General features: G+C 40.3%; 1 protein-coding gene across 2 annotated transcripts in view; it reads left to right on the forward strand.

Moving 5' to 3' along the window:
- LOC128016734 (T-cell immunomodulatory protein) overlaps window positions 1–11,361 on the forward strand; it is a 128,304-nt gene that overhangs the window by 113,716 nt on the left and 3,227 nt on the right. For both annotated transcript variants that reach the window (XM_052601445.1, XM_052601446.1), the window contains exons 15-17: window positions 2,963–3,087; window positions 6,198–6,280; window positions 7,238–7,355. In XM_052601445.1, coding sequence (XP_052457405.1) covers window positions 2,963–3,087; window positions 6,198–6,280; window positions 7,238–7,355 — 326 coding nt within the window. The remainder of the gene's footprint in view (window positions 1–2,962; window positions 3,088–6,197; window positions 6,281–7,237; window positions 7,356–11,361) is intronic.

Below are 11,361 nucleotides of genomic sequence, written 5' to 3' on the forward strand. Positions count from 1 at the left end.
AAGGTAGCCCAATAACCCAAACGACGTAACAGGCAACACCCCTGACACCCCCGAAGAAGAAAAAAAACACCAACTTATATGTTTATGTTATTCTACTCAGTCAGGCGCTCGCTCACTCAGTACGCGCTGAAGGCTCGTTTCAAAAATGGCTAATGCGTTTAAAAGACCAGAAATAGAAAATCCTCCAATAACCAACAGGTCTGGTGTTTGGGTGCACTTTACCAATCGATCGGGGCATCCAAACAAACACAGAAATCAAAATGGACTAGTACTGTACTGTGTCGAAATTTCCTGAGCAGTACGATACAATTAACAAGCCTGCACGTTATTAGATAGAAGAACTGTTATAAATAGAACGTATGCACGGGCAGTTTTGAAAACTCCACCTACTTTGCTCTTGGCATAGTGCAGCACAAATCGCGTTGTATCTGAAGGAAACGCTGAGCCCAGGGTCCAGCGCCGCGCATACCGCGTCCTGTGTGAAAGACCCTTTAGCCATTTTGCAACGAGCCTTCAGTGCGTACTGAGTTAGCGAGCGCACTCTGTAGTGGAAAACGCAGGTTTTAAGAACATGTTTAATGTAATTGAGCCCCGTTACAATATTCCTTCACGAGTCCATTTCAGCCAGACCGTAATTCCTGCTTTGTTCCAAAAAACACAAGCCCTATAGAGAACCAATTGAGTAAAAACACACTCAATATAAAGAGTTATAGAGTTCCATATAAAAAGTTATATCTTTGTATTTGTTCATAACTACTACAACAATATAACATTATATAACAATATAACTACTACATAATATAATATTTTTATAAGGAGCTGTTTTTGTTTTATACAGTATGCTGCTAAGAAAACACCATAGAAGATGGGTAAAGAATAGCTCCATCATTGTTCAATGTAAAAAAAAAAAAAAAAAAAAAAAAAAAAAACATACTTTGTTAGTTTTAATAAATAAAACATTTTTTAAAAATCAAGGAAATTTATATGCCAATTTCTTCTTTTTGCTGTATCTAAAACGTACCGAACCGAACCGTGACACCAGTGAATCGTATCGAACCGAACTGTGAATTTTGTGAACCGTTACACCCCTAGTGTCTGTATATATAAATATATGCATTAGGCTAACCAAACTTGTCATTTTCACTTACATATTATTGCTCTTTAGCTACTTTTGATTGCTTCTGTTGTCCTCATTTGTAAGTCACTTTGGATTTAAGCATCTGCTAAGTGTCTAAATGTAAATGTCAAATCTGACTGACTGCAAAACACAAACATGTTCTGTTCTGCAAATGATAATATAAGATATAGATTGAAATACTAACATTGTGTACTTCACTACTAAAGCAAGACTATTAAAAAGATCATTCTTGTTTTATTTTATATTAGCTAGGGATCTGTTCCTGGTCAGTGAGACTCTACATTTTCCATCAGTCCATCTAATTGATCCTCAGCCTCGAGCAGAATTCCAGTACTGCTATTATGTGCCAAAGGGAAGTTATTAGGAGACCTGTGTTCCGTCTCTTCCTCTCTTCTCTCTGATGCATAATGGGGAATCAGCTTATACACATCTAATTGTTCTTCTCTTTAATGGCATCATTAAGTCAGACACATGACACATGAGCAATGGACTGACCTTTCCCTGCTTGGGTCTCTGTGTGAACTTGCTTCAGCACGACACAAATAAAGCACTCCGTCAGTTAGTTCAAATTTAGTGCAAGGGTCCTTGGTCCAGAATCATTAAAAATTACATCTCAGAAAGCAATTTGCTGATTGTACTTTATTTTTGTGCTTTTTTACAGTTTGGATTAAAAAACCAGAGGGAAAAGCACGTGTGCTTAAAAGAAAGCTTTTGTTCTGTTTAGGTCTGTGTTAAGGTCTGCACTCTTATTACTGTGTGTCAGATTTGCTCAGTGCTTTCACAGTCCTTGTTTTGTAAAAAGTCTCTCTTCAGAGAAAGCCCATGGTCACTGTAGCCAAGGTCAATATTTTTTTCATTTTACTTTAAAGGGATAGTACACTAATAAAAGAAAGAGCTCTAATTATTTACTTGTTCCCATGATGTTTTTTTAAAACCTGTATGCTGTTATTTCCACAAAACATTACATTTTAAGCTCCCTTTGTTCTGTTCAACAGCAGTTTATAGTGAAATCATTCTGTTGATCGACCTGATTCATTAATCAAACTTACCCAATTCACAAATTCTGCTTCAACTCTGACTTAAATGCTCTGGTCTCAACAGTTCATCTCACTTATTGGTAAATAATGACTTATTAATTTATACTGAAAGAATAATACACTACTGTTCAGACATTTGGGGTCAGTCACATTTTTTTGATGTTTTTTAAATAAGTCTCTAATGCTCACCAAAACTGTATTATTATTTTTATATTATATATATATAAATATAAAATCATTGTTTATTATTTATTATCTTTTAGTATGTAATTTATTCCTGTCTGACACTTTCAGGTGCAGAATAAGTTTTTCATAAGTGACACATACTTTCATGAATAGTGTTTTGGTGACCATTGATTATTTTATTAAAAGAGAGAGTGTGTTCCACAGAAGAATAAAGTCATAAAGGTTTGAATCGACATGAGGGTCTTGACAGAATTCCATTTTTTGGTTACCTAACCACTTTAAAGCAAATTTAGCATGTAAAATGTTATGCAGTATTCTGCAGTAGTTTGTTGGGGTTGATTTAAAGCCCTTCATATGCTGAGATCTCTTATTATAAGAAGCCTTATTTTCGGATGACACTAATGGCAGCTATTTCTTCGGTTTTCTCCTCTTTCATCTTCTCCTCCCCCTCTCTTACCTGTTCATGTTACCGTTTCCTCCCCCTCACACTCGGCTGTTCTCTTTCACCTCTCACTCCTCCATCCTCACTTCATTCCTCTATGATCCCACCTCACGTCCTCCCTCGCTCCCTCTCTCTCTCTTTCTCTCTCTCTTCCTGCAGCGGGACAGCTCAGCCAGTCGGCTCATCTCGCGCTCCAGCTGCCCTACACCGTGCTCGGTCTGGGGCGCAGCGCCAACTTCCTGGATCACCTGTTTGTGGGCATCCCCCAGCCCCCTGGAGGGAAGGTAACAGACACACCTACTCAAACATGCTCACATTCACTCGCCATATGGAGGGAGGAGGGAGGAATCATGGGTAGAAAGGCCCCGGGAGAGGGAGAGCATGCAGATGGCCTGGTTTACTTTTACCTGCTCTTTTTCTGTGTTTAGAAGGGAAACATTGAGTCTGATGTACTGTATATATAGTATGTCAGACACAATGTTTCCTATGTAGGAATATATATATATGAATATATATATATAATTCCTTGTTTGTAGACGATTATAGAGCTATATCGCCAAGACTTACATCTCTCAATCCTCTCCACGTTTTCAAATTTTCATGGTGTTTTCTTTTTGATGTCATCGTCCCTGTCTGGTTTTATCTGAAGAACTGTGATTTGAAATCTCTCTTCCTCTAGAATTCCCCCAGTGCTGCTCATTTAAATTTAAGACATCAGCTTCCTCTGCTGTGAGTGAGCTAAACAGAGGTCTTTATCAAACAGTGATTAGAATTGCAGATTTTGATTTACCAACACACACTCACACATGAATAAATGCACATGCATACACACATGAGCGAGCCTTGCGTAAAGCAATTTGCCATCTTGTGTTTTTAATAGGGCTGCCGTCCATTTAACGTGTCCATTTAGTACTGTTTATTTTTTGTTGCACAAAAAAGGCACATTTAATCATGCCTTCTGACCCATATGCTACTACAGCCAAAATGGCTCACCAAACTGCTCTTACCGAGAATTGTTCACACAGTTTGCATTGACAAGCATCGTCATGAAGCACACGGCAGAATAAAATCGAACACAGGAGTCTTGAGGCACGCTTTTTTAAATGTTAAACTGCTTTTAACCTAACAAGGTGTCTTTTATAATGCAGCACTTATGATGCAAGACATTGAAAAAAACAAGACACAACACAACAGCTGAAAGATGTTCATCTAGCATTTGGACATAGTGTGATGCTTTTTAGGTGCTTTTTGTTAAATTTTTACTTTTTTGCTACACTAATCATCTTCTTTTGGAAGGCTTTTTTTTCTCCGCAAATATTGGTTTATGTGATTGCATATTCATTTCATTACATTTATTTATGACCCAGAGTAGTTTTTTTGTATCCTAGTACAAACACTGAAGGGAATGAAAGAGGTAGAGTTTGCCAGAGAATTTCTTCAACAAGGCTCTGCATGCATTGATGTTTTTTTCTGACACAGATGAATGTTTCTAAACGGCATACCCTATAGTTCCTGCTGACTCTCAGAGCTTGTGTGCAGAAGGGAAACGGCTCAGCCTTCTCTGTCGTTTTCATATTTTCTAATCTCTCAACAACCTTGACAGAAGAACATTGTGGAAAAAACACATTGCTCAACATTGCACAACACAGAATCAGAGCTTCATCTTATTATACGCTGAACTTGACATATGTGGGTGATGCTTGGGTAACAGTGTCCTTGTTACTCGTTACATGTACTAATCACAGTCAATTATGCATAACTAATCCTAACCCTAGAGTAAGTACATGTTGTTGAGTAATGTTACTCAGTACTTATTTGTGCATTGACACCGTAACAAGGAAACCATAAAATAAACCAAAAGTAGCTTGAAGTGATTAGTTTTTTGCATCAAACATCAGCACAAGCAATAAAACGTTTTTCTCACATATTAAATGATTGCACTCTTAGATTACAGTATATCATCTCATATCTTTAAATTTGAAATATCTTCCTTCTGTATTAAATAAAAAAAAAGTTCTCACTGTTGCATAATCGTAAGGCCAGGACCTGTGGGTTAGCATAACTCTTAAATGTGTGGGCTTGAGCTGCCCTCCCTCTTTAATGCTCAGAGCAGCAGTAGAGGCTCTTTGGCTCTAACAAATCTTTGTCTTTCAGTCAGTGCCCAGTTGTCCTACGCAGTAAGCAGAGGCTCGATTCCCCTCAGGAAGACCGAAAACCACCCCATCCGTTTCATTTGCAAGCCTCATCCATACTCACTAAAGACACATGCTAAAAATATCTCATTCAGACCCACACTCTTCCTCAGCTGTGCGCTTTCACGTGAATACTGTAATGTAGAGTTATGATAAATGTGTTGTCGGAAATTAAAATCTGTCCCCCTGAAGGATTCCCTCAGAAAGACAGATTTAACGTTTGCTACTAATTGCTGTCGAGAAACAAGTTGAAGAGGGAAAATTACCTTTGTAATTGATAGAGGTGTAGTGTCTTCATAATACATTAAGGCTTCAAGAGACTTCCCTTCCTCTAATTAACTTTTTTTGTAAATAGCTGGGGGAATAGATGACTATTGATGCTGCTTCATGTTTGGAGGCTTATTATCTGCACAATGCACTAAAAATGATCCCGTTTTCTCCTACTGAAAGACTCGCGACTTCAAGATGAACCGAAAAGGATGTTTTCATTGCTGCCATGTTAGTTTTTTTTTTTTTTTTTTGTTCTGTTGGTGCTTAATTTTCATTAGTATCTCTCTGAGAGTGAAGTAAATATTTAACAAATTAGCAGTCTATTGGCCTGATGGAGTATTTGAAGTGAACATCATACTATATGGAGTCACATGGGGTTAGCAGCTGAAGGATTTCATTGGGTTCTAGCCAGTTTGAGGTAACGGAGTTGAACTTCACAGAGATTTTGTGTAGCATTGATCACCTGCCTGCAAATGGCTTCCTACCTACTCATCTGACGCTGGATTCTCTGATTGGACTTCAGTAACAGCACTGAAACTTCACTTCATGTTGACAGTTTCAGCACCTGAAGTGCGGCTCTCCCTCTGGCTTGCAAAAGTTTAGTTAAACAGTGTAAATGCGTGCCAAATTGGGCGACGGGAGATGTTGGAATGGTGTATCAGCTGTTATGCGTTTAATGATGACTGAAGACGGATGTGTTAAACATGCCCTCTTCTCCGTTAAGACCCCCCACTTCAGTAATGTCCAATTATACAATAATACAATCTCCTGCAGATCCCCCCGTCTTCCACAGAGGCGCATCAGCTCTAGTGCATGTTTGCCAAAGGACAGCTGCAGAAATTGAATGTGCTGTAATTTCCATGATGGTAATGGTACTAATATTCTCTGCGTTCATTCTCTCTCTTCCATCTATCATTCTCTTTCTCCTGCAGGACCTGAGGAAGCAGGAGTGGACCGCTATCATTCCTAACTCCCAGCTCATCGTTATACCATATCCACAGAATGACCCTCGCAGGTAAACACAGACACATACACGTGTCGGACTTTTCATAGACATAATGATTTTTATACTGTACAGACTTTACATTCTATCTTCTGTGGGGGAAGTCGTGGCCTAATGGTTAGAGGGTTGGACTCCCAATCGAAGGGTTGTGAGTTCTAGTCTCGGGCCGGACGGAATTGTGGGTGGGGTTAGTGCATGAACAGCTCTCTCTCCACCTTCAATACCTCGACTTAGGTGTCCTTGAGCAAGGCATCGAACTCCCAACTGCTCCCCGGGCGCCGCAGCATAAATGGCTGCCCACTGCTCCGGGTGTGTGCTCACAGTGTGTGTGTGTGTGTTCACTGCTCTGTGTGTGTGCATTTCAGATGGGTTAAATGCAGAGCACAAATTCTGAGTATGGGTCACCATACTTGGCTGAATGTCACTTCACTTCACTTCACTTCACTAACTGTAAAAGTCTGTGTTTTAGTGCATTTGTCACTAGCCTTAATCAAGACCGTGAAAAGGTATTTCCTCAGGCATTAATATTTCATGTGTTAACCAGCACAGCTAAAATATATCTTAATGAAGCTGTCTGCCAATCTATATCATAGATATTTGAGCAGATCACTTGATTTCCCACTATTCCCCACAGACTCCACTTGGGCTCCTTTTTGCTTTCAAACTATGCGTAATGATAAACAGAGCATCTCTCGTTCTATTCTCTCCAGTAAGTGGTGAGCTCTCGCTCGCTCTCCGTCTGTTATTTAAAGCGGCTCATCTTCATGTCCTGACGTTTCAGCTTGTCAGAATGCACCAGGTCTGATTATATTTAGGTTTAAGATTTTAGGTTTTGATGATCTACACAGGTATCACTGAGTATAATGTCTTTATGTGCTCTCTCACATTTGAGTGTTGTTTAAAGTTTTTACTGCACTTAAAGCTGGTGCTCTGAAAAGTGTTCCTTTGTCTTTCTGTCTGTCTTTGCAGCTGGAGTGCAAAGCTCTACCTTACCCCCAGTAATATCGTCTTATTGACGGCGATAGCACTGATTGGCGTGTGCGTCTTTATTCTCGTCATCATCGGGATTCTGCACTGGCAGGAAAAGGTGAGAGCGAACATCTCATCCTTTTATTTTCAGCCTCCCTCACTCATCTTTTGCTTTCTCTGATCTGAGCATGATTGTAAAAGTCTCACTTAAACGTTCCTGGTTTCTTCTATGAATCTGCTTGAAACACTCCAGCATCTGTCTTTCCTTCTGCAGCAAAGGATTGTTGGTCTTTGGTCTGCACGTGTGTGAGGATCTGAGCAGATGGGTGTGTCTGTGTGTGTGTGGCCCTGCCCTCCGGCTCTCTCCGAGTGTGCTCCACACACACAGCTATGCTCCTAATTGCTCTGTTCTGTCCTTTCAGCATATCAAATCTGTTCCTTATTATCCCACACAACATGTCCTCCAGGGTGTTATGTGTTTGGTGCACGTGAATGCGGGAGTTTTTGTCTTTGTGTGTGGGAAGGTGATTGTTTTGTTTCTTTGGACACTATCTGTACCTCTGAATGTGTGAATATATTCCTTTTAAACACTCAGGATGGGACATAACAGTTGTCATGGGTCATAACTTGCTGTCACTCAACTGATTTGTGAGGTTGATGAGTTTATCTAAAATGTAATTGGCATGCTGCACTGGGCTTTTAGCTTTTATGCCGTTTGCATGGTGTAACCCTTTCAGAAAAGTTAGAGTCGTACACATTCAGCCTTTTAAAATAGTCCAACTTTTAAAGACCACTGCATTCTGTTTTAATCCGTTTGTAAGTGGAACATCTTATGTAATAGTTCCCAAGACACACGTTCGGGTAAACGAGAAACCATCTTTCCTTAAGACCAATAAGCCGACTGGTCATTCAGTTTAGAGTTGGTTTATAAATAGCTCTAGAATTTCCCTGGTTTAGCCTAGTCAAGCTGGTGTTCAGCGCTTTTCAGTACAGGTTTCCCAGAATGACCACCAGAAAACTGCCAAATCACCTCTAAAACAATTGAGTTTTTTAATGTTTTGATGGCGGAGTAACCTCTTAAAAAGTTGGTTCTGATTGGATTTCTCACATATATTTATGTTTTTTTTTTTATTATGAAGGGGTCAATATGATGCTACATGGACTTTTACAAGTTGTTTGATCTGAAATGTGTGTTAGCAGTGTGTGTACACAACCACCCTATAATGACAAAAAAAATCATCGTTTCACCGCCAGAGCAGAAGTAGACAAGAGTGGTTCCTAAGCGATCAAGTTGTTTTGTTGTTGGATGTAATAATGAACATCGTCGTCATTAGACACAGTGGATTATGTTTGTTTCTGAAGGGAATGCACCCCAGATAGGGCTGCACGTTTTCAAGTTTTTCATTAACCGTTAACCGAGGCCCTTAGCGGTTAATAATCGGTTAACCATAGTGTGCGCCAGGGTTTCCGTTGTCCGGTAATTTCCAGACATTGGCCAAAAAAAGAAATGTCCGACAAAATTTAATCTCTCCGGTCAAATTGTCCTATTAAAACTACCTAATAATCCCGCCCACTAACACAATCTGTATTTGAGAATAAGCCTAAAATGTATAAAGCAAATATACACCGACCTTTGGCTATGTTATAAATAAAGGAACAGGCTCTAGTAATGGTTATGTAACTTTCCGTGTTTAGGCGAAGGTAACAAGCAGGCTCCGCGGCCGCCTCGCTAAGGCTATGACTATGATATGTTTGACAGGTACAATATTTGAAAATCGATAATTATTTTTTATAATTACATTTATATCTGAATTTATGTCAACCTATAGACTTTCAAATATCAAAATGTCATGAATTAATATGTATTTGTGTACAAAATGACATATAAACATATTTTCCTATTATATTTTGCCTGGAAACGCTTCCAACAAGGCGTCAGTTCTATTTCTAGCATGCACGCGTCGAGCCGCGCCTGAGCCGCGCGTCTCACGCAGGCAGTCGGCAAGCTCTAACCTGTTAACATGGGAGCCGAATTAAAAACAGACACGCCACGCAGCTGAGATGCTTTCGCTCATCGCCACGCATTCAGTGAGACCTGACCGGCCTAATGATGCCCGGGTGTTGGCTGTTGAGATTACAACAACGAGGTTGTACTTGAAGTATGTCTAAGCACTGTATTGCAATACTTGCATTTTGCCCCGTCACTCTCAATTTTAAAGTGCTCCAACGCTGTACTTTTTTTTGCCCGCTTCATATTAGAAAAATGACTTCTTCTTGTGGACATTACAAATGTCTGGGAGCGCTCTGGCGGTCTCTGGTGGTGCAAAAATGTATTACAACTAAATTCAATGCACGCCATTGACGTCACTTAACCGAGCAAAATGTTTCACTCGGTTACGCAATTTTTAACGGTTAATCGGTTAACCGGTTAACCATGGACACCCCTAACCCCAGATCTAACTAAATGCATCTATGTTCGCTCAAACAGTTCTTGATCCAGCTCCACCAGCAGAAGAAAGGAGTAGAAGGTTTTTTGATGAATATTTGAAAATTGCCTTTCCTAATAATGTGCTAATTAGCAAGTTTCACGATGAACGCGGCTAAAAGTAAACAGACTCTCAGAGAGTGGCTGGGTCAGTAGAGCTCATTAACATTTAAAGGGAAATGCTACAAAAGTTCTTGCTCTGAAAAGAGCTGTTTTTGACAGGGTAAAAAAGGTGTTGTTTTAGACTACCATTGAGAACTAGATCTGCAAATGTATACTAAGTGATACTACACTAGCAGTGGATGCATGCTAGGAAGAAAATTAAAAACAGAAGTAATATTTGTTCAATAGCAACATTTTTTCATTATTTTGACTCCGTCCTATGCACCTGACCGCTACCACCTAGGTGTATGCAGAGTGTTGGGACACCTGTTTTGTCTTTTTATTCTTTCAAGAATGCCCATTTGTGTTCATGTATTCAAAGGCGTTATGGAGGTCCTGGTGGTGCATTGAGTGTGCATGTGTGTGAGGAGTGAAGAGCTGTTCTAGTGCTGGCATCCTCTCAAAGCCATCTGCTGTGGGTGCCTGATTATGCGCGCTGAAAACCATAATTGCTCTCTGCTCAGGGAAGCGCTTCCCACTACACAACCTTCATTGGAGTTGACACTGCATTAAAATAACATGCTGGCTGCATATCTCTCTTCCTCAGCCCTGCAATTATATATTTGACAAAAAGGAAGAGAAAGGCTGAAGGAAGGCCTAGAGAGGGAGTATTTTGTCTCTTTGTCTCGTCTTGATGACTGCTTGATGGAGCATGGGCTTTCCTGATGCACATGTTCAGGTGACGATTAGCATTCAGCTATTAAAAGGTCAGGAAGCGGCCCGTTCTCCTCCGCCTGTCTGAGAGACGCTGCGAGCTGTGTAGGCTGCAGGTGGTCTGTTATCGCATGTTGTTACATTACCAGACTGTTACACATTATCGCTCGCGTTTCTGCAACCCTCTCCATTTATTGCAGCTCCTCGCAATCCAAATATAGCACAACTCCCCAAACATGTTCTTCTTCTGGTCACAGAGCTGCATTTGTGGAAATGTTTTTGCATTCAATTTCAGGATGAGAATGAGCGTATGCCATTGCGAAGCAGTGGAAATGTCAGTCATGTTGTGCAGATTGACTTCTACACTCATGTGACCCCTCATAAAAATGCATGTTCTCTTCGGACAAGGCTTAAAAGATAAGATATACAAAGCTTTTTTCTCTCTCTGTCTCTTTGCCTGTGCCCTCCATCTTCATTGCCCCCCATGACAGCTTGTAATTGAAGTGGCTTTAGTAGATAAGAGAGGGCAACCTATAGTGCCTGTGAAAATAGCATTTGAAGAGGACTCCGCTCCATTTCTGCGGACCGTTCCAATTGCATCCCAGTGGAAGGGGCCAACGTTAGAGGAAGATAAGAAACAGTATTTCCCTTTTGCCTCCGGCTCCTCTCTTCATCCTGCTCAATGTCACGGGAAAGACACAAATAGAGTTCTGAGGTGTTCTGTATCATTTGCATGTCTGCGTTGCATCCCCTGCATGTAGACATCCTCACTTAAAGAAATACATGAAGAAATTTGTTAAGACATAACAACGGAATATGGTTT

This window comes from Carassius gibelio, chromosome A7 (assembly GCF_023724105.1).
Source record: "Carassius gibelio isolate Cgi1373 ecotype wild population from Czech Republic chromosome A7, carGib1.2-hapl.c, whole genome shotgun sequence".
In the NCBI taxonomy this organism is placed as follows: Eukaryota; Metazoa; Chordata; class Actinopteri; order Cypriniformes; family Cyprinidae; genus Carassius; species Carassius gibelio.